The sequence below is a fragment of the Pagrus pagrus genome (genome assembly GCF_965226575.1).
Source record: "Pagrus pagrus genome assembly, chromosome: 20".
NCBI classification, from domain to species: domain Eukaryota; kingdom Metazoa; phylum Chordata; class Actinopteri; order Spariformes; family Sparidae; genus Pagrus; species Pagrus pagrus.
This window is the reverse complement of record NC_140207.1, coordinates 12,718,482-12,738,300: the sequence shown is the minus strand read 5'-3', so window position 1 is coordinate 12,738,300 and position 19,819 is coordinate 12,718,482. Positions and strand designations below refer to the sequence as shown.

General features: G+C 41.5%; 1 protein-coding gene across 3 annotated transcripts in view; it reads right to left on the bottom strand.

Annotated features, from left to right (window-relative positions):
• Positions 1-19,819, bottom strand: part of cUnh8orf34 (chromosome Un C8orf34 homolog) — a 62,427-nt gene that overhangs the window by 35,037 nt on the left and 7,571 nt on the right. For all 3 annotated transcript variants that reach the window (XM_084341236.1, XM_084341234.1, XM_084341235.1), the window contains exons 2-7: positions 12,392-12,536; positions 12,027-12,158; positions 8,810-8,929; positions 8,548-8,576; positions 7,539-7,702; positions 3,607-3,773 (exon numbers count right to left, since the gene is read on the bottom strand). In XM_084341236.1, coding sequence (XP_084197362.1) covers positions 3,607-3,773; positions 7,539-7,702; positions 8,548-8,576; positions 8,810-8,929; positions 12,027-12,158; positions 12,392-12,536 — 757 coding nt within the window. The remainder of the gene's footprint in view (positions 1-3,606; positions 3,774-7,538; positions 7,703-8,547; positions 8,577-8,809; positions 8,930-12,026; positions 12,159-12,391; positions 12,537-19,819) is intronic.

Below are 19,819 nucleotides of genomic sequence, written 5' to 3'. Positions count from 1 at the left end.
ACATGCTGCATGTTAGCATCACCTTAATCAACTCTACGGTAGTGAGGCAGGCCACTCACAGTGACAGACAACACAGCAGCAGTAGTAGTCCCTGTGGAGAGCAGCAGGGCCCGGCCTTGACAGAGGATCAGAAATGATCTTGCTGCATTATTTCCTTTGAATTACTGCCCTGGACCATAGTGTAAAAGCCACTGGGAGAATGTGGCTGAAATTCAGAGCTGTGATGAAGGAGGGCCATCACAGATAATCAACAGTCTACTTTATGGCTGCATCTTTCAACATTATATACTTTTGTCCGGGGCCACGACTGTGATGGGCTCATATAAAGCAAACCAAAGCCTGTAAGTGAATACAAGAGCCGAGGATTGAATGTGGCAGAGTTAAAAGTGTAGTGACAAGATTTATTTTACCTTGATGTACAGCAGTTTAATCCAATGTGTGTAATCAACAGTGTGAGAAAATAACAGTTTTGACATTATGTCAAAGATGTCCATGTATTGTGTTGCAGAGATATCTACTAAAGTTAGCATGCTATCCAGCTAACCCAAGTCCCTCCTGAATATCGCTTTGTACCACAAAAGGTGATCATCCGATAACCCCCTTCATACTTGCCAAAAATCCAGATTGTCCTGGGAGACCCCCAGGGGTCACATTTCTCCCATATTCTCCCAATTCATGACAATTTTTCACACCTCTCCACCCTTAAGTAATCATAATCCGTTTCTGGCACTGAAAAGTGATTAATATTACTTTATGCCACAGATTTATGCAAATTTACACTAGAGGGTGAATTAGTTATTTTGCATTTCACTTATTTTATTTTCATTCTCTAAATGTCAGCAGACTGCAGAAAACAATTTTTCAGGAACAGGACCCCGAGAACCGCGCTTTGGTTTCAAAATCCTCCCTATTTTTGAGGTCCCAAGGTTGGCAAGTGTGACCCCTGTAGTTTCAGCAGGGAGATGTATGCCTGCGGCGAGATTGCTGCTTAGTCCAATAGGTCAATAAAAAAATTAAAGAAAACTCACAAAATGCGTGAATTTAAGTTTTTCTCTTTAACCAAACAAAGACGAGCTTAATTGCCTTGTTAACTCACAAAACACACTCCATTCAAACTCCACCCAAACAAAATAAAAATCACCAACACAGTCTTGGTTTGTTTTTCCACAATAACCTTTGTGAATTGATGTTTTCCGACCAAACCAGAGTTAAATGTCAAAATATTCCAGCTCTACACGCCGTTTTGTCCCTCTGCTGATACCCCATTCTCTCTCTCTCCCCTCTGGCCCTTCATGTCTCTGGTGTCCCCTCCTGCTGTGTCTTCTTATCTCTTATCACACATTTCTGACAACCAACTTTCAGACATCATTTTTGGCTTTGTAACTTTTTATATATAGTCTTTTGATAGTTTATATGCCAAGCAATAAAAAGGATAAAAGGATAAAAATACATTTGTTTTAGCTCCAGTCAGTGTAACCTGTAAGCCACTCTGCTACCACACATCAATAAAGAAACGTGACCCTCTGTATGACCCTGATGAAAAGATCCAGCTAACAAGCATGTGCCTCACTGCTGTGACAGCAGAGCAGAGAGCAAATACATCCGTAGATGGTGTGTCACCATAGAGCAGCAGCTCTGAGGAGACTGAAGAGACGCTGAATCTCTTTAATTGGGGCCCATGTCGTAGACTGAAGGAGATAAAAAAGACCAGGTTGTGGGTTGTTATCCTTCAAAGGATGACGGTAGAGGAAACGAGTGACTTAACAATGAAAAGCTGACTTATCTCAGTATGAGGTCCGATTTTCAACAATTCTGATGGATTCTTTTGAAGAGCTGCAAGATAACTACATCCGATAAGTGACACTGTGATGCATTCTTTTGTGGCAGCTGTTGTGTGGATGACCTTCCTTTACAATGCAGGAATAAGCTACTTTACTCAAGCAGATCACTCCTGCAGGTAAAGATGACAACACAGCAGAGACAGAGTAAGTGTGGTGAGCAAGAGACAGAGAGAAAAAAAGAGAGAGACAGGAGCCTTACCACACAAAATATTTCAGGTAACATATTCAATTCGGCACAAAGCATTACACCCTGTGTCTGCACAGACGGGGTGAGGTGCTCTCTGACTCGCCACTGAATAAAGCCAAAACACGACTTCCCTTCTCCACCTTCTCATCCATCTAAAGTCAACACATGATGGCATGAAGGAATGTAAACACACATAACATATCTCAAAGGAGCTACTTTGTGATTCTTCAGTTGTCAGAGAATTGAATGCCTGGCTGAAGCATCTGGCCAGACTATGTAAACAGGAAGTGTAGTTTCCTTTTCCAGCTACTATTAAAGTGCTCCTTAGTACAGCACATAAACTAACTGCTGCTGCTTTGCTCATCCAGCCGCTACTTGCAGTACAGTATGTACGCCTCTACAGGTCTGCATGTATCCTCTATATTTATGAAATTTCCTCCCTTTCATTCCAATAGTTGCCTTTTTTCTTGAACGCACACTCTTTAAGTGCTTTTACACTTTTGCCAGAGAATCTTTCTAAACATGGCACATTTGGGTACATGCATGCAGCCAGTGAAAGTAAATGGGATATGAATAACACCACAAGCAACAGTTTTTCCAGCTGTGAAAAAGCCGGAGCCCCAGTAATGCTTTCAAGTCAGTGGGGAAATTTCTATCTCAGGCTCTTCGATGATAAATGTCTCCCTCTTTCAATGTTTAATGTTGATGCAATGCAGTGCAAGAGAAAATGATGCTAAATGCTTTTTTTTTTTCTACGATCAAAGCTTCATTGTGTCTGCAGTGGTAGGTCGAACATATTTTACCAGTTATCAAATGGAATAAATACATTTGATGGTGAAAAACATCTCAATTTTTCTATTAATTGTCTTTTCTTCATACACTATCTCAGGGCTGACCAAAGGGGGGCCGGGGGAGCAAAGTGAGGTTTAATTGGACTACAAAATGTTTCTAGCAAGGAATCACAGTATATGCCGTTTTATTTTTTGTGAGGAAAAAATACTCACTTTTTTTCTTACTTGCCTTAAGGACTACTGTATAGTGCTTGCTTTTGGCCCGTGGTCCAACATTAAGTTGCAGTTTTGGCCCTCCAAGGGAAAAAGTCTGGGCAAAAGCTATACAATGCTCTTCTTAAACACATGTTCAGTGCCGTCATTGCAGTTTCACTTACAGTCTCTGAAATACATTTGGAATATTGAATATCTAAGAGATTGATTTTTATCATAAAAAAACCCCTAATGAGCTTTGCAGAGAGAACGAGTCATTAAACATGAATTGTTACAGCTATAATTTGATCTCTAGTCTTCATGTCAGTGCGGGATTAGTCATCTTTCTGGTGCACACGTACAGTCACACACACATACAAGGTAAATGCAGCAAGCTGTTCTGTGTCTGTAAGGTGGTAAGAAAACAGGTGTCTTTCTCACACACCAAAAGGGGGCATCTGCTGGCACACACAGTAAGGCGTCGTACACCTGCTGGCAGCTCAGTAATCTCAGTGATCTCAAGAATTGATTCACAGCACAACATGTTAACACAATTTGTGTAAAAAATGCGTATGCACGGAACATGTGACGTTACCCAGAAGCTCCATGGCATCGTCCTCATCCTCCATCTCTTCCTCTGCGATGGAGGGGGCAGGGCTGTGAACCGAATCGAACGAGTCCTGGGACAACATGGCTGCCAGGAGCTTCTTGTGATGCTGCTGTTGCTCCTTTAGTCCTTTGCTCTTTGTTTCCATCTTCAGGCTAGAAGAGGCAAACAGAAGAGGAGTCGGGGATTCAAAATTGTAGGAATTAAAAATATCTATTGACAGATATTAAAATTTACATAAATCAGTTGTCGCTGATCATTTTCCACACACAGACCCCAACTTCTGAGTACTGAAGAACTGAATGTGAAGCTACAATCATCCACAGCACATCGCAGCTACTGAGAAAAATAGCATGTTTTTAATAACTGTGCTCCTGTAGTAATTACATCCTCTTATCCTAACCTCTTCGGCTTTTATATAAGCTGGCTCAGGTTCAGTGCATGTTGTATTTGCCTCCGTTATGTGCAGAGGTGTGATTACATTTAAAGTGTTAAAGTTTCACCACTTGTTGCACTTGGCAGCCATTTCATGGTCTTTAAGGACAAAACACCATACAATCATTTCAAGTGCCATGTAGGTGCAGAACACCTTGTTGTACTGTAAATGGTTAGCAAGGAGGAGATCAGAGGGGATAATGGCTCTGAGGTGAGTAACACTAACCGCAAACCAATAGCGGGACTATTTAGACGATGTGGGGTTAAAAAGAAGGTCCTGAAGCGAGGAGGTTTTGATATGAGGTGCTGAAAGCGCCCCCTGTAGTTTTTAGTCAGCAGGAGAGCAAATGATCAAATCCAAAGTATTAAAAATTAAATGGATGACATGCAGGAGGAGAACTTATTGTTTTAATCTTTTAATCATAAAGTAAGGCACAGGAAGAAGCAGTCATAAAATGTTTATATCACCTGATTCACTTAATATGGCTAAAATCAAGTAATAAACAAGAATGCTACTGTTTTCCATAAACTTTCTGCTTGTTTTACATTTCATCTTTGTCTTCATACTACACTATTTGATCATAAAGGCTTATACTGTTATACTGTGGCAATTTAAAGATATAAGCGACAGCATGCAGCTCTGGAAATCTACTAGTTTTCTGCAGAATCCATCCCTGTTTATGCATTAGCACTCATCACCACATAGCGTACAGTTCCCAGGCTGCCTCCCGGGCTGTTTTTAAATTAAAAATGAAACATGGATAGGAGCAAAATCAAATTCTTCTCTTCTTATTTCTTTTTCTCCAAATTCATTTCTCAGTTGAAATTGTGGTGCATCTGTCTAAGCCTAGATCATTGGAGAACGGCTGAAAAATGACCAAGTTAAAGCTACATTTACATTTATGAAGCCTGACTTCTGAGGTACCTCTATATTGGAGAAATTAATTTCCATATCCCACAGGCTGGGGGCATGGATTAGAGCAGCGGAAGAGTATTAATTTGATTCTAATCTTAGTTTAATGACTTCTATTTACAGTTAATGGAGAAGGGTCAGAAGATGACAGATATTGCTTCATACTGTCTGCATGGTATTTCTGCGATAATTAAATCTGCCAGTATGGACAAGGCAAGGTGTGATTTTGCACATGTGATGTCTTCCACTTTCTTTATCAAACCAACTCTTTGGGAAAAAAGTTGAACATTTTCAGGTAGCTGCAAACATCCACTTTAAAACATCCACATTATGGGCTCACATCTCCTATCAAAGTCTCTGGCTCTGGTACGAACCAGTCATTTAAGACAATAAATACATAATCATAGCAGGTGTTAGCCACAAAGCTGGCTTTCCCTCGCTTTTTCCATATCCTGATCTTTCCCTGTTATTATGTAAAATAATGAATCAGGATCTGTTGGTATTTCGAGAAAGAATGTACGGATATAACAGGAATGTTGGGAAAGACACAAGTACAGTTTACTGCAGTGGTAGGCATGAGATGAGGAAATCCCATTCCACTGGACAGACTCTGTCAAAATAAGCCATTTCCTTGACTATACTTCTGCCACAGTTGCATCTGATTTCCCATGTGCCCCTTGCACTTATTTTTCCTGACTTTGCAGCCAATCATACAGAGAGCCACCACCACCGCCACCTGTCAGCTCTCCTTATGCTCCTCAGTGACAGGTGGGCTGGGATGAGGGTCAGAGGCAAGAAGATCGAAAACAAGTAAACTTACCAAAAGTAAGAGAAGAGAGATGGGCTGGTTTTGACAAATAAGGTCAGATACATGACTCTAGACTGAAAGTGTATGAGCACCAAAGGGGATGGCCTATTAAGGCTCAGATGGGATTTTAAGGGAGGGCAGTGCTGGTCTTTGCCAGTTTTCCACTTGGTCAGAGTGGTGATTTTTATCTCATCTTGTCCAAATTATAAACCTAACCAAATCTTTTTTTTAAATATGATCTTAAATTCATTGTCTGACACTCTGGGCCCCTCTCTCTAGGCAAAAACTAGAAAACAGCCCTTTCTCAGCCGCCTTGAGCCTGTATTTGTTTACATTTTGGCAAACTTGCATCATTTAAATTACGCCAAAATAGCAATTAGCAGTTCCTGTTTACAGTTTACTCATGGATATACAGAAAACTATTACTGGATTTACTCTGATCTGAAGAAAACTTAAAAATGTGATGATTCTCAGGGAAGTTCTGTAGTTATAAGGAGCTTCTCTTTTTTATAATTTCTTAGCAGATTTATAGAAGTGTGATGATGTACTGTACTGTACACAGGATATCATGATATCCACTAAAAGTGCAAGTCACACTGATTTTAAAAGTGTTTTGTGTGTATGCAGATTTGTGAGAGTTATAAGAAAGGCCAAACTGTGGGATAGGTGCATTTGAACAGCGAAACAGCCATCTACCTCACGCATCATCTTTACCCACCTCCAAACTTCCCACGCCCCCCCCTAGGGAAGCGAGTCTCACAGTTTGATTCCTCTACTCCTCTAAACAAATGTATTTATGTTTTTTCTGATCAACCTATTTCTTACTTTATGGCTCAGTCAGAAAAAGCAGCTCAGAGAATATGAAAGCGATCTCAATCCCCAAACCGGATCTGAAGTGGGAGCAACTTCCCAGTAAATGCAATTCAGAGTCGATATAAATGATCTATTGGATGAGCCAAACACTCCTCCGGTTGATGAGAGAGGGAGCTGTGATTATTTTGGGCTGCATTAGTCCAACGTTTCTCACACTCTTCATAGGTAAACAAGAAACATCTCTATACAAACACACACAGAGCAGGGCTCATCAGCGGGCCCGCACACACATCCCTATCTTCCAGCTCAGACTTCTAACTAAGTGATTTCTCCCCATAATCCACCCATACGGTAACCTAATGAGATTAACACTGTGTGTATGTCAGCTCAGGCCCCACATGATTTATGGTTTTATATCCAATCCTCCTCTAATTAGTCACATCAGCAGCTGCGGTGCATGTGACACACGCACACGCACTCTCACACACGCGCACACACACACAACAAAAGTAACCTAATCTAAGAGGTAGCAGCCTATTTGGAACCATGTTTTGTGGTGAAAAAAGCTTCCTGAGCGAGCGACAAACAAACAATTTAACAATTCAACACATGACGCAGTCATATTGTCAAAGATAGGCCATTTTTAAAATAACAAGCACAAAATTCCTCTGGCCTTGAGCGCACAGAAATGAGGTTAGCTTTAATTTGAAATTGGGTTGAAGCAGTATCATGGCAGGCATGTTTGATCGCGCCTTTGAAATGGGATTATCAAACCCATTCAGATGGGCATTCCTCAGGCAGCACAGTTCGAAGTCTACCTCCTCATTTTAAAGAGCCAACAATAGCTTGGTGAACTTTCTTGAAGTTTTAAACTCTTTTTTTTTTTTCATTGAAATGATTCACACATGCACACACACATATATATATATATATATAATGCCAACTACCAACCTCCCAGCAGGACTGCTGTCTCCACTCCAGCACACTTCAGTTTTAGCCCGAGGGACAGGGGGGTGCAGCATCTCAGCAGCCAGCGGGTCTGCGTCCTCTTCCTCCCGACCGACCCATTCCCCCACCACTCGAGGGCGCATCACTGAATTGTAGCCTCCCAAGTTCTAAAAGAGAAATACAGAAATCTTAAGAGGACAAAACAATAGACTGTAGAGGGCACACAGAGAGAAAAAGATGCTGATTCAAAATGAAAAAGAGCACAGTGGTGCAAGCTTTATTTTAACACAATGGACTTTTAAAATGCACCACATTATTGTCTGAGATCCGTCTCCCTACTATTCTGTTCCCAAAGCCAGCTCGTGCCCATTTACAACCCTACTCAATTCAAAAAGTAAAGATGTGTCAGCTTGACTTTGACTAAATTCAGGAGAGTATCAAATGCTATTGTCTCTGCATGATCAGAGCAGGTGTTTAGTATTCATTCCCTGCCCCGTCCCGCAGAAACGAGGGAAAATCTCTGGGCTGAGAGCCAAGGACGTTGGACATATACTGCTGCTGCACTGAGCAAAAAGTGAAGTCCCTGTCAAAACATATGCTGCGTCTCTCATCCAGGTCCATCGTTTCCAAACCGCTCTGTGCGTCTCCAGCCTGGGCAGCCACTGCACTATTGTGTTGGGAGAGAATTGGGGCCAGGCGAGGACAAAAAGACGGAGCTCAGACAAAGCTTCGCGCGGAAGATGCACACTGAAGCGGCGAGGGAAGAGGGAGATGGAGGACATGCTTACTGAAGTATCACTCTCGCATATCACTCCCAGGAGATAGCTGTTCATCATCAGAAAAAGAGCTGTGCTGCTCTGTCAACCAAGTGAAAGTTATGAAACATGACTTCTGTTTGATGTAGCGTGAGTGATGCTGCAGAGTGATGAGTGACAAGAGCTCCATTTCCACATGACTGTAATGCCGGTGTGTATAAGAGATTAATAAGGACTCCAGTCTCGTTAGTGTCTACCTGGTCGAGCTCATCAGAGATGGCGATGCCTGCAGAGAGAAGAACATGGTTTAAAGCACAGAGAAGCATCTAATACAGTTCAAAATCCCAGCTTAGACTGCTTCTGAGCTTAGTGGCGGGCTTGTAAGATTAGCTGCTTGATCTGGTTTTCTCTCAGGATTTACAGTGACATTTACAGAAAGGTCTACACTTTATTTCTGTATTTTATAATGTTTTAAGCACCGCTCAGATTGTGTGTGCATGCCATGCTGCAGCCACTCACTGCGTGACAGACTCTCCAGGGCCTTGCCCAGCTTCTTGCTCTCCTGCAGGATGTGGTTGAGCTCGTCAAAGTCCCGGCTCTCCCTCCAGTCCCAGGATGGGCACTCGATTGACCGCGGCACTGGACATCACAAACAGATACAGACAACACTTTCACAATGATTTTAAATAGTTTTTGAAGTATTAATACTAATTAAAATTGGATCCGGATATGTTATCTGGATAATACAGGATCCAATCTTGCCCTTGCATTAACAACTAATCATTTTTAATGTGTTCTTTTTATCCTCATTGAGATCAGATCTCTGTTCTCAAGAGGAAAAAACTGAGTGTGAGTAATGCGAGGTGGAGCCAAATCAGCCCCAAACTCCTTTCAAAATAATCAGTGTTTTTGAGTTGAGAAGTTAGGCGAACCATTATAAAGTTTGTGATACGCTGTCTGACAGATTCTTGATTATTTGTTCCTTCTTGTAAACACGGCACACACCTTTTTTGTATAAAAAAGGTCAGTTTGTTCTAGTGTGCAGACTACCCTGTGAATAGACAAATTATATGTCTTCTTAACAGCAGATAAGCTGCACAGATGAGTTATTTCTTACTGAATATCATTCATTTTCCACCTGTACTGCTCAGTGGAGCTTTCACACAGTTCTGTTGGATAAAGCATCTTATAGCGCTTTCATGGCACAGAATAGACAATCAGAAAATAGGGGTGTCTCTTTCATTTCTCTCATTTGCTAAATTTGAATAACCAATATTTTATAAGCTAAAACTTTCGCCAAAACTCCCACAGATGTATAAAACTACTCCAAGACATATTTAAAATGAACCACTGTCAAATGACAAAAATTACAGTTCTTTTTGCTCTGTAGATGCATTTACGATGAACCATAGCAGTGCTAAACTCACTGAACAATGCATTTCCTGTGACTAGCCTACTTCAAAAGGTATAAGTATATAAATTATAAATAAAGGTCAACTCGCGTTTCACCAGTTACAGTAAATGCTTTTAATGTGAAGCTGCAGCAGTTGGAAATGTTCAGTTTGCATTAGCAGTAAAATTCAGACAGCGCTCTACAGACAGCGAGTGTCTTTTCTTGTGACAACACCGGTGATACTGGCTTTTTACAAGCAAATTAGTCAGTGGGAACATTTGGTCACCACGGCAACCCTAGTACACATGCATTTACGCTGACCAGACTAGCTCCAGATGCGGTCCGTCAATTCCAATCTAATTCTGATCATGACGCGTTTACACCTTGCATAAACATGTACTTTTACAGACAATACCAGGAGTAAATGGGGTGAAATTGTTTGACCAAACATTGAACAGTAAGTACTGTATGAAGAAATCTTTTTTTTAAACAATAAAAAAATAAGTGCAGAATAAACAACCACACTGTCATTCTATCTGTAATGTGATGATGTCAAAACAGGACTAAGTGAATCAGCGCAGTATGGAGTGTGGAAACACTCGCAGAAAAGTCAACATTTCTCTTTCAGTAGCACAGAGCACAGTGGGTGCCGGCCAAGGGACAGTGTCTGTCAGTCTCTTTGATTAACATTCAAAATAAGTCAAGCAGGAGCAGGAAATGACCCACATACTGTCCTGACATCCTGCCGCACGTCCTCTAGCAACATCCCCCAGCTTCTATATGATGGTTAATTTATAAACCGTTGACATTATTTATAGACAGACAGGAGTGGTATTCTTTTATAGGAGGGGGATTACTCGGAGTTCATCCATATCTAACGTTCTTATGCTCTGACACAGTTGAATTTGAATTAACATGAAAAAACCACTAGTGGGTTACGATTAGATGCCAAACAAATGTACTGGTTGTCTACCACGCTACCTGCACAGACATGTTGACTGTAATATAATGTAAAGGACTTTGAGTTTTGAGTGAAACACATGTGATGACAGGTGTGGAGGGTAAGCGTCACCCTTCTGTTTGCACACACGCATAAATAAATTAACTCGGATGTGAATACTTGACAGCATTGCTGCAACAATCTGCCGTCCTCTACCCTTGTTTACCCTGACTAAGCTGCTTGGCATTGTAACAACCATAAACACAGAGCAAATGTCTCTGCCAAATGCAGACTGGAGCAAAAAAAAATAAAAACCTTTCATTACTTCCCGGAAAGAGTGCCTCTCCGTCCTCTCTGCTCTGCTATGTGTGCACTGTGCTGCTGCTGCTGCTGCAAAGGGCTGTGCTGTATCTTAATAGCCTAGATTAAGGGTTAAGGATTCAACTCCCACTGGGGCCGCCCATTAAAGCATCACTCAAGTGGGACTGAGGCACAAAGCCCAGTAACTGTAAACAGAAAGAGAGGCTCCACTGGTATGCTTGATTTTTCTGTCTTTGTGACACCTCTTGTCTTGTTCTTGCTACACAGTACAATAATGATGAGCGGCAGTTCTTTTGATTTAAATTTTTCATGAGTTCTGCACACCAAAACACCTCTGCATGTTTATTTAATGTGATTTGACTTTAAATGTAGCTTTCAAGGCTTCTTACTCTGAAGGGCTAGAAGGAAAGCTGCTAATGTTCGTAACTCAAGCGCACCTCGATGTGCTGAGTGTTGCTGCAAACTTTATTCGGACTTCTCCCTCTCACTTGGTTCCTCTTCATGCACTCACCCCGACACCCCTTCTCTTCTTGATTGTGAGAAATGCCCGACCGCGGCCTAAAATAGACCTGGTCTGGCAGTGATGGAGCCCAGTGTTAAATTATTAAGGCAGTCTATAGCTCTGCTCGCTCCCTATTTGACCTACCCTCATTGTCTCAAGTGTCATACTTCATTCGAACATCATAGCTGCGGCAATTTATTACGGGACTAAAAAAAAGTTACTGCCAGAAAAATCTTCTCATCTGCATCCATTTTGCATTAATGTAAGAACTTTGTGAACAATCCATCTTCAGAGTGTGTAGCAGCGCAGCAGCAAGTGTGTGAAAGTGGGACTTTATAATGAACTCATCTGCAGGGCTCCCAGAGGCTGGAAGGAGGACGCTGGACTATACACTGTGACTAACTTTAATTAGATATAATTATGTCAAATTAAAAATGGAGATTAAAGTCAATGGAGCGTGTAATTGGGATACAAGTGATACAACAGGTATGGAAAGTGTGCAGCTTCATATTCTTAAGTGGATGGTGTGTGTGTGTGGAAGAAATTCAGAAAGTAGTGCACGAAAAAAAAAGAAACTTACAAGACTTGGATTCTGGTGAGGGAGGCGAGATGCTCGAAACAGCCAGGTCGCTCTTGGATTTTTTCGGTTTCTTTGGGTGAATTTGCCATGGCTTCTCATAGTTGCTGTGCTCCCTTCGAGGGTTTTTGCTTTCTGTGCGGAGAGATAGTCACAATTTCTGCTCAGAATGCCCTGTTATGCAAATTCTAGAAAGCATAAATGCAGGCCAAGTTTACTCTGCAGGCTTTATGTACTCTGTGGCAGATGAATATTAATTCCAGCCTATAGTCATCATAAACTGTGTGCATTGTGGAGAGGACGATGCGCAAAGAAGTCGTTCCGCATGTGTGAGTACATTGTGCATGCTTGCATCTGTGTGTACCGACCTGGGGAGCTCTGCGCCCACAGTGCTGCGGAGCCAGAGAGAGCTCTGTGCAGCTTGCCGGGGCTGTCTTGCTTGGTCTGCAGGTGATCAATGAGAAAAGGGATTGGATGGTCTGGAGTCTCAGTTATCAATTTGGTCATCAACTCCTACAGGAGCAGAGTAAAGCAGAGAGCAGTTAGATCAAAGTGGCACTGCAGAAAGAGCGAGAGAGAATGGCCAGTGGAGCATCCACCATGTGGAAGTAGAAAAAGACAATCAATCCCTACAAGCATTACAAGTCTTGTTTTGAAGTTTTGTCGACTTCACTGTCTAGGGAGGGTATGTGAGAAGAAAACCAGCCAGAGCAATGAAGTAATCCTCTTATCTTCATTGTAGTTTCAGGAAATGTGCAACACTAAGTGTCAATATCATAAAAAAATAAAAAGTCGAGGCAAACAAGACAACACTACGTCCCCAAAGATGGTAGCACTTCCCTTCTGTGTCAATTAGTAACAAACATGTCAGCAAGCTCCATCAAAATCCGATCAGTCTGCCAAGACACAAGGACAAACACTGCAGCCTTTGCTCAATCTGTGCCTTTTCAAAGTGCGTAGTGTTGTCAGAAATATTGAATCATAAATAAATATTCATTTGAAATGGTCTGAATATAGATTTTTTTTTTGCAGTATCAATACTCCAGTAGACAATATACACTGCTGTAGTGGCCATATTACCTCCCATTACTACTTGTGCACCTAACTTTTTCATTCAGGTTCACAGACAAATAATTAAGTGCCCCCAATAATAATAATAATAATAATAATAATTCCTGAACAAAAATGTAAATATTGTAATCCCTCTTCCTGTCCTGCCATGGCCAAGCGTTACAAGTGGAAACACTATATCTTAGACATCTCTGGGCTGCAGAATTAAAAATGAAGGTTGTGATGTGTCACAGTTTCTCTTGTTCGCATGCTAGGAAAGTGGGAGCAGTACATGCATGGTACATGTGTATGCTATAACAACACTGACAAAATAATCTACAGATAATATGTTTCTAGAATTATATTTGTTCAAAGGCAACTGCCTTCACACCAAGTTGGTGTTTGTTGAAAAAAAAAAAAATACTGTATACACACACCGGTGCAACCAATGAAAATGTTTATTCCAAAATAGCCAAATTAGACATTTCCTGGAGCCCTGCCTGATGTTTTAGGAAATCCAACGAGCAGCTTCTGACACAGTGGCCTGATGTAAGAACGGACAAATGTAGAGACAGACAGATCATGAAAAGAGAGAAAGACTGCAAAGTGAATGTGAACAGTTAAAATAGTGAGAAAGTTAATTTTACTCTGAGTAAATGAGACACTGAAGAACAGGGAGGTAGTGAAATTATTCATAGGACAGACTCAGAAATTGTGAGTCAAGATTGAGAGACTCAAGGCAAAAAGTAAAATTGTGCTGCAGAGGATAGAAATCAAGGAAAGCACACATTGAGTAACAGTAACAGGTGTTGAGGGTAAAGGCCACATCTTAGTCTGCATGCTAATTTAAAATCCGTCAAGCGCACGATGGGAATTCGGCATCAAATGCGCCAATCATGTCAGAACTAATCATGTCCTGTCTCTGTGCTTTGCCAAGGCACACATTCATAATGAATGAACCTTATAACACACAAGGTGAAAATACAAATGTAATGTGAAAAGTAATGACTTTTTTCACACAGAATGCCAAAAACTACTTTTGGCACACAGCAAAATCTCACTTTTATTACAGCTGTAGGAAATAAGTGTCCCTTCGAAGCTGATGTGTAAAGTGAAAAGAGCAAATGTGAGTGTGTGCTGGCTTGATATGGTATGAGAACCGACTCCGTTTGACCAGTTTAAGCCAGCAAGAGCAGCTGAGGATGACTACAGGACACTACTGCAGAGAGGGAAACAGAGTCATTAGTGGACTGCAGTGAATTGGCAGTTACTGTACGTATGGATAAAACAATTGTGTGTGTGTGTGTGTGTGTGTCTGTGTGTGTGTGTGTGTGTGTCGGGAGCACGAACTGCATAAATGTATACGTGCAACTCGACATTCATGTAGTCTGATGCTTTGGTGGCTGCGACGTGCTTGCCCCTTGCATACATGTTCATGTATCTGCATGTGTGTGTTTCAGTGGGCGGGGAGAGCTACAGGGAGACAGCCTATGTGTGTATAAGTGCTGGCTAGCCTTGGCTGCAGTGCGTGTGCTCAGAAAGCTAATCAGGTAATTGGTCAGGGGGACATTCCTGCCCGGCCCCAGTGTCTACAGCAGCTCTGATAGCAAACAGCCTGTGAATGGACAAACGGAGAGCGTGCTGAAATGTTTCTCTGCAGACAGGGAAAACCTTCTCCTCTGCCTGCAAGAGATAAAGCTCAAGTGATCGACTGCCGCTTCGAGAAAGAGAAATGATGTTATTTTTGAGAAATAGCAATATGAGAGAATCCTGAAACAGTGTATAATGCACACAGAGTTTAGTAAAGCATCTCTCCTCATGACTGCATTGGATTTCTGTGGCCTCTGTCTAACAATTACAAACCACTAACGATGCTAAGATGTAAAAGTTGTAATTACTGCTTAGTAGCTCTTCTGGGTAATTTAACTAACCTACCAACAGGAGGTCTATAAATGAAGGTTGTAATTTGGGAGATTATACAGGAAGCCGAACTACCAGAACCCTGTCGAGTACCGCAGGGTTTCCAACTCTTAATAGTTTTTTTGGGAGGAAGGGGGTAAAGGGAAGAATGTGCAGTTCTTTTTATGGATGGTGATTTTTTTATGATTGTGCTTCTCGGTGGAAACAGCCACGAAGGAAACTGTCATTTGGGTACCTCCGCATTCTGCCCACGTCGGTACAGTAAAACGCTTGTGTGCCAACATATATTGATTGCACATCATGTAGAGTGTTTTGCATCCAGTATGACACAAGCTGCTGGGAGCTAATGTACCCTCATACCTTTGTGTCCTTTACCATCTCCAATATAGTGATAAAAAAGCAAAGAAACAAACAAGATCATACAAACAGATCCCATAGTTGTCTTCATGCTGTGTACATTATATCAGTTACATATAAAAGTAACCCAATCTGACACTTTCACTTTCTATGGTAATAAGGCGCTCTGAATAACAGTCCTGTTTCATAAGCCCATGCTGTTTGACTCATAATTATATTTTCTTTGACAGGAACCATAGCAAGATGTAGGTTCATATTTGGGTCACCATTTCTATATACAGGTAGACTTTAATGCTATTTGTCTAGAGTTAACTTGCATCAGCAAAAATGGCATTATTAGCGTATGTTGGTATGTGTGTGTGAGGGAGATAAAGAGAGGCAGAGCGTTTCAGCACTGGCACCAATGTACCAAGCAGGACAACAAGTGGCGTGAGCAGCAACTGAGACATGCAGTCCATATCTGTGCAGATCTGTGGTTGGGGCGAGATATGTCTCTGCCCCCAGGCAGATTGGTTTGGTGGCTGTAATTGACAAGCTGTCAGCCGGCCAAGAGACACCCTGTGTCCTTGAAAGCTCTCAAGGACTCCCGCCCGAGGGACAATGACAATCATGATACTTTCACTGATGCTTCCTGCATCCCTGCAACTTCAACAAACCCCCCAAATTGAAAGTGGAAAGATGAGGATAGAAAACAGGGATAAAGTTTGAAGGTCACAGCTGGTAGTTTAAAGAACAGAGAGAGAAATCCACTGAGAAAGTTTCACAGTGGTATGAAGGGGAGAACGATGAGAGAACAGGGAGGTGATCTCTGGTAACAGAAGGCACACACCCTGCTCAAGTGTCTTTAAGAGATACAACTCCTGCTATTCTCTTTCTGACCATGGACACCTCCCTTTCTGTGAAGGCTAAAAAAGACAGATCTGTCTTGTGGGAATCAAAGGAGGTATCAGTGTGTGTAAGGAAAGAGCGGAGTGATAAAAAGAAAAACTGATGCAGCTACATAAGCTGTGTGATTTAACAGACTTGGCCTAAGATTTACTCTTCTCTTTCTAGACAGCCTGTGAGCGGATGAATTTCCACCTCAGCTGCTGCAGACTCCGGGTGGACTGTTTGAGCTATGGATGTCTGGACGTGAGGAGACACTGAGCTTGCACGAGCCGGCTCTCTATGATGTCTGCATTCCTGGGAGGCAGTGTATCCATTGCAATCTACTGAAATGAGACAAGTGTTTCTGTATGCTTTGTGTGTGGAATACAGCAGAAATATACTGCATACATTTATAATATATTCTCATGTTTGCCTGGTTAAGAATAATTGTTACCTGCAGAATATTCTGAACTAAAAAAATAAAAGCCAGAGCTCTGATCAACTACAAAACCTGACATCTTTTATTCAGACTTGTCCTTGTATAAAAAAAAAATTTAGATGCAGCAACAGCTCCTCCAGGACTCCCAAGAGGGCTCCCTGTCCCTGTTCTCCAGGCCACCGAATGCCATTGATTTACCTGCTGTTTGTCAATGAAATATGGCAATACAAAGGGGTATCTAAGGTGACATTTGAGCGCCTGTCCAGTGTGCTTCATGTACACAAAGAGGTCATTACTGGAAAAAAAAAAAAAAGAGAATGATGTGATGAGAGAGCGAGAGATGCCACTGGAAGAGATCCAGACCTTGAATAAGCAGGCAGACGAGAGCAGGAGAGATCATGCGGAAGAGGAGACTGTGGGAGCGGCAATGTCACCTGACCAGGCTGGCACTACCAGATAATAGTCATCAGAGGAGATGCTTCTATCTGCCCCTCTGATACACACAAGGAATAGATGCCCTCACTCCTGACTCACTCCATCCTGCAGCACTGACTCAAGTCCATTTTCATCACTACGCCCCATTTTTTTTTTTTGCAGAAGTAGAAATATGGCCTGGTTTAGAGTATGAGTAATGGACGACTGGCCAACCATCAGTCAATTAATCCACTGACAGAAAATGTATGTCCAAAATGTGGTCATTTATAGAGTGATGATGCTTAATGTGTTTTTGTGTTATATGTGAATATTTGCAGATGTTTTTCTTTGTCATACCATTTAAATAAAACATATTTGGGTCTTGGATTGTTGTATGGTGTATTGACATTTTAACATTATTCCTCTGAAGTTGAATTTCTGCTACTTCCCCTTCTTCACTTTCGCTTCCCACATCTGTTGTCACCAATGATCTCTCAAGCCACGCGGTTCGATAAACATCATTGAAAATCTTTCTTATCACCACCATGACCTTCAGGACGCTCCAGGTGATTGAACTGAGAGTTCCCATCATTCAACTGCGCCTACAGTACACAGGATCCTGTTCTGTCTTCTGTCCTCATATGTGCCTATGCTTGATGAAGATGTTTTCACATTGACGGGGCCTAATCATCCATCCTTCAAAACCTCAAATAATACTACACACTTCCATTTGATTTCTACTTATCAAAGCATTTTCTCACACTGTATAGGCAACATTAATATCTGATCAATTGCCTATACATACACGCCTATACAGTGTGTACATGTAAAACATTACTGGTCGTTGTAATTGTCTCTGACAAGTGCACATATCCCTTCCTAAAGCGATTTCAAAAAGGAAGTGATGCAGCAAATCTGCAGTCCATGTTCTGGGGAAGCACAAAGTGGACATTTCATACCAAGAAGATTAACTTTGGAAGATGAGCACTAGGGGTTGGACGAATGGACAAACATATTGGCAATTGACTAGATCCTTGAGGTTCTTCTTATTTTTGTTTTATATTTTTTTTATAGTCTGCTTGTTTTTTTGGGTGATTTTTGTAGTTTTATTTAGCTAGTACTTGTTAGACTCAGAGCCATTGCTCTGAGCTTAGACTCAGGGGTAAAGAGCTAAGGCATTAGCACAAAGAGGCCAGCAACAGCAGAGAGAGGCAGCTGGTGAGTTTTATGTTGTTTATGGCGAGTTTGAGTGAAGTTTGCTTTACGATGAGTTAACAAGGCAACAACAAGGCTTGTCAAAGCAAGAAAAGCACAGGTGTGACAAATAGCGTTAACCACGGTTCCATTGTATTGCGTGTATTGTATAAACGTCTCTGTGAGCCATGTCAGTGAGTGAGCATGCACAATACCAGAGCCTGGAACCAGCTCACCCAAATAGAATGTAGCAATTATCAATGTTATAAATTACACCTGTGCTTTTCCTGCTTTAATATTCATAATGTCTGCTGTAAAAAGGGTCTTAAGCACACATCTTGTTAGTTACAACTCAGATGTCACAATTTTGATTCTAAATGATCACTTATCAGTTGTCCTTGTGCACAAAGACAAACAACTTCCTGGTAGGAAGGTCACTCCTTTGAGAAGAGGGTTTACTTGTGGGGGAACAACTGAACTAAACAGATAACATTGCCAGAGATCCTTTATTGATAAGCTTGGGAAGATGGTTTACCTCGGGACAGGTTTGAGAAACTGAACTTTGTGAGGACTGTGGAGAAAGTTAGGAAAGGATCTTTAAATCATACAGGACAAACATGGAGATTCAGTTACCTTATCTTATTTTAAGATAGAAAAATATATACTGTATAGGTGCACATTGGAAAAGACGCATACTAACCCTTCTTTGTATAAACACACACCGTCATTAGTCACCAGCTGAGCAAATAAAGGGTACCTGTCAAGGTTCTGTATATCAGATGATCAGCTCTCCCACACCACCAGCATGACTATCAATTACACACAGCAGTCATCCTCAGGCTGTGAGTGGACATGATAACATTATTAGCATGCAACAAAGACACTGTGCGCTCTCCCCTTTTCTCTTTCTTGCACGCACTTTGTCCCCTGCCTTGCACTGCACGCTCTAAATCTTCCTTATATTGAACTTCACTCATCCTCTCACTGCCTGATCTCCCAGATATCCTTTGCCTCCCCTCTTTGCCCTCTTCCTGTACTCCCCAAGGACCTACCTGGCCTTAGGCTGCCTGTTCAGCTGCCCGTCTCGTAGTAATTACTCTAACTGTGCCTGAAGGGGAGCTGTATTAACCCATGCATGACTGGATGCTTGACATATCAAGTCATACCCTTTGACAACAGCATTACTGACCTCAAAACATGCTACATTGATCTGATGAGGACTATGGCTGGGTGTCTGGCACATTTTTTGTTTGGAGTTGAACCAATCAGAAACGGGTTACCTCCCCTGAATTTTGATGGTGTTTATTTCTAAATATGAAGTCTATCGTTTTTTCCAGCTTCCCCCCAGAGACATCTCTCTTTTCAACAACAAATTACCATAGGAAATTGAAAATCATTTACTCTAAATTGACAGGATTGACTTTCAGCATGCCTTTACGGTTTTTAAATAGGATTTTTTTAAATTAAAATGAGCCATCTACATTTCTATGTTTGGATGTAAATATATGTTACAATACACCACCAGCATACAAATGAAGGATAAACTCAGCAAGAG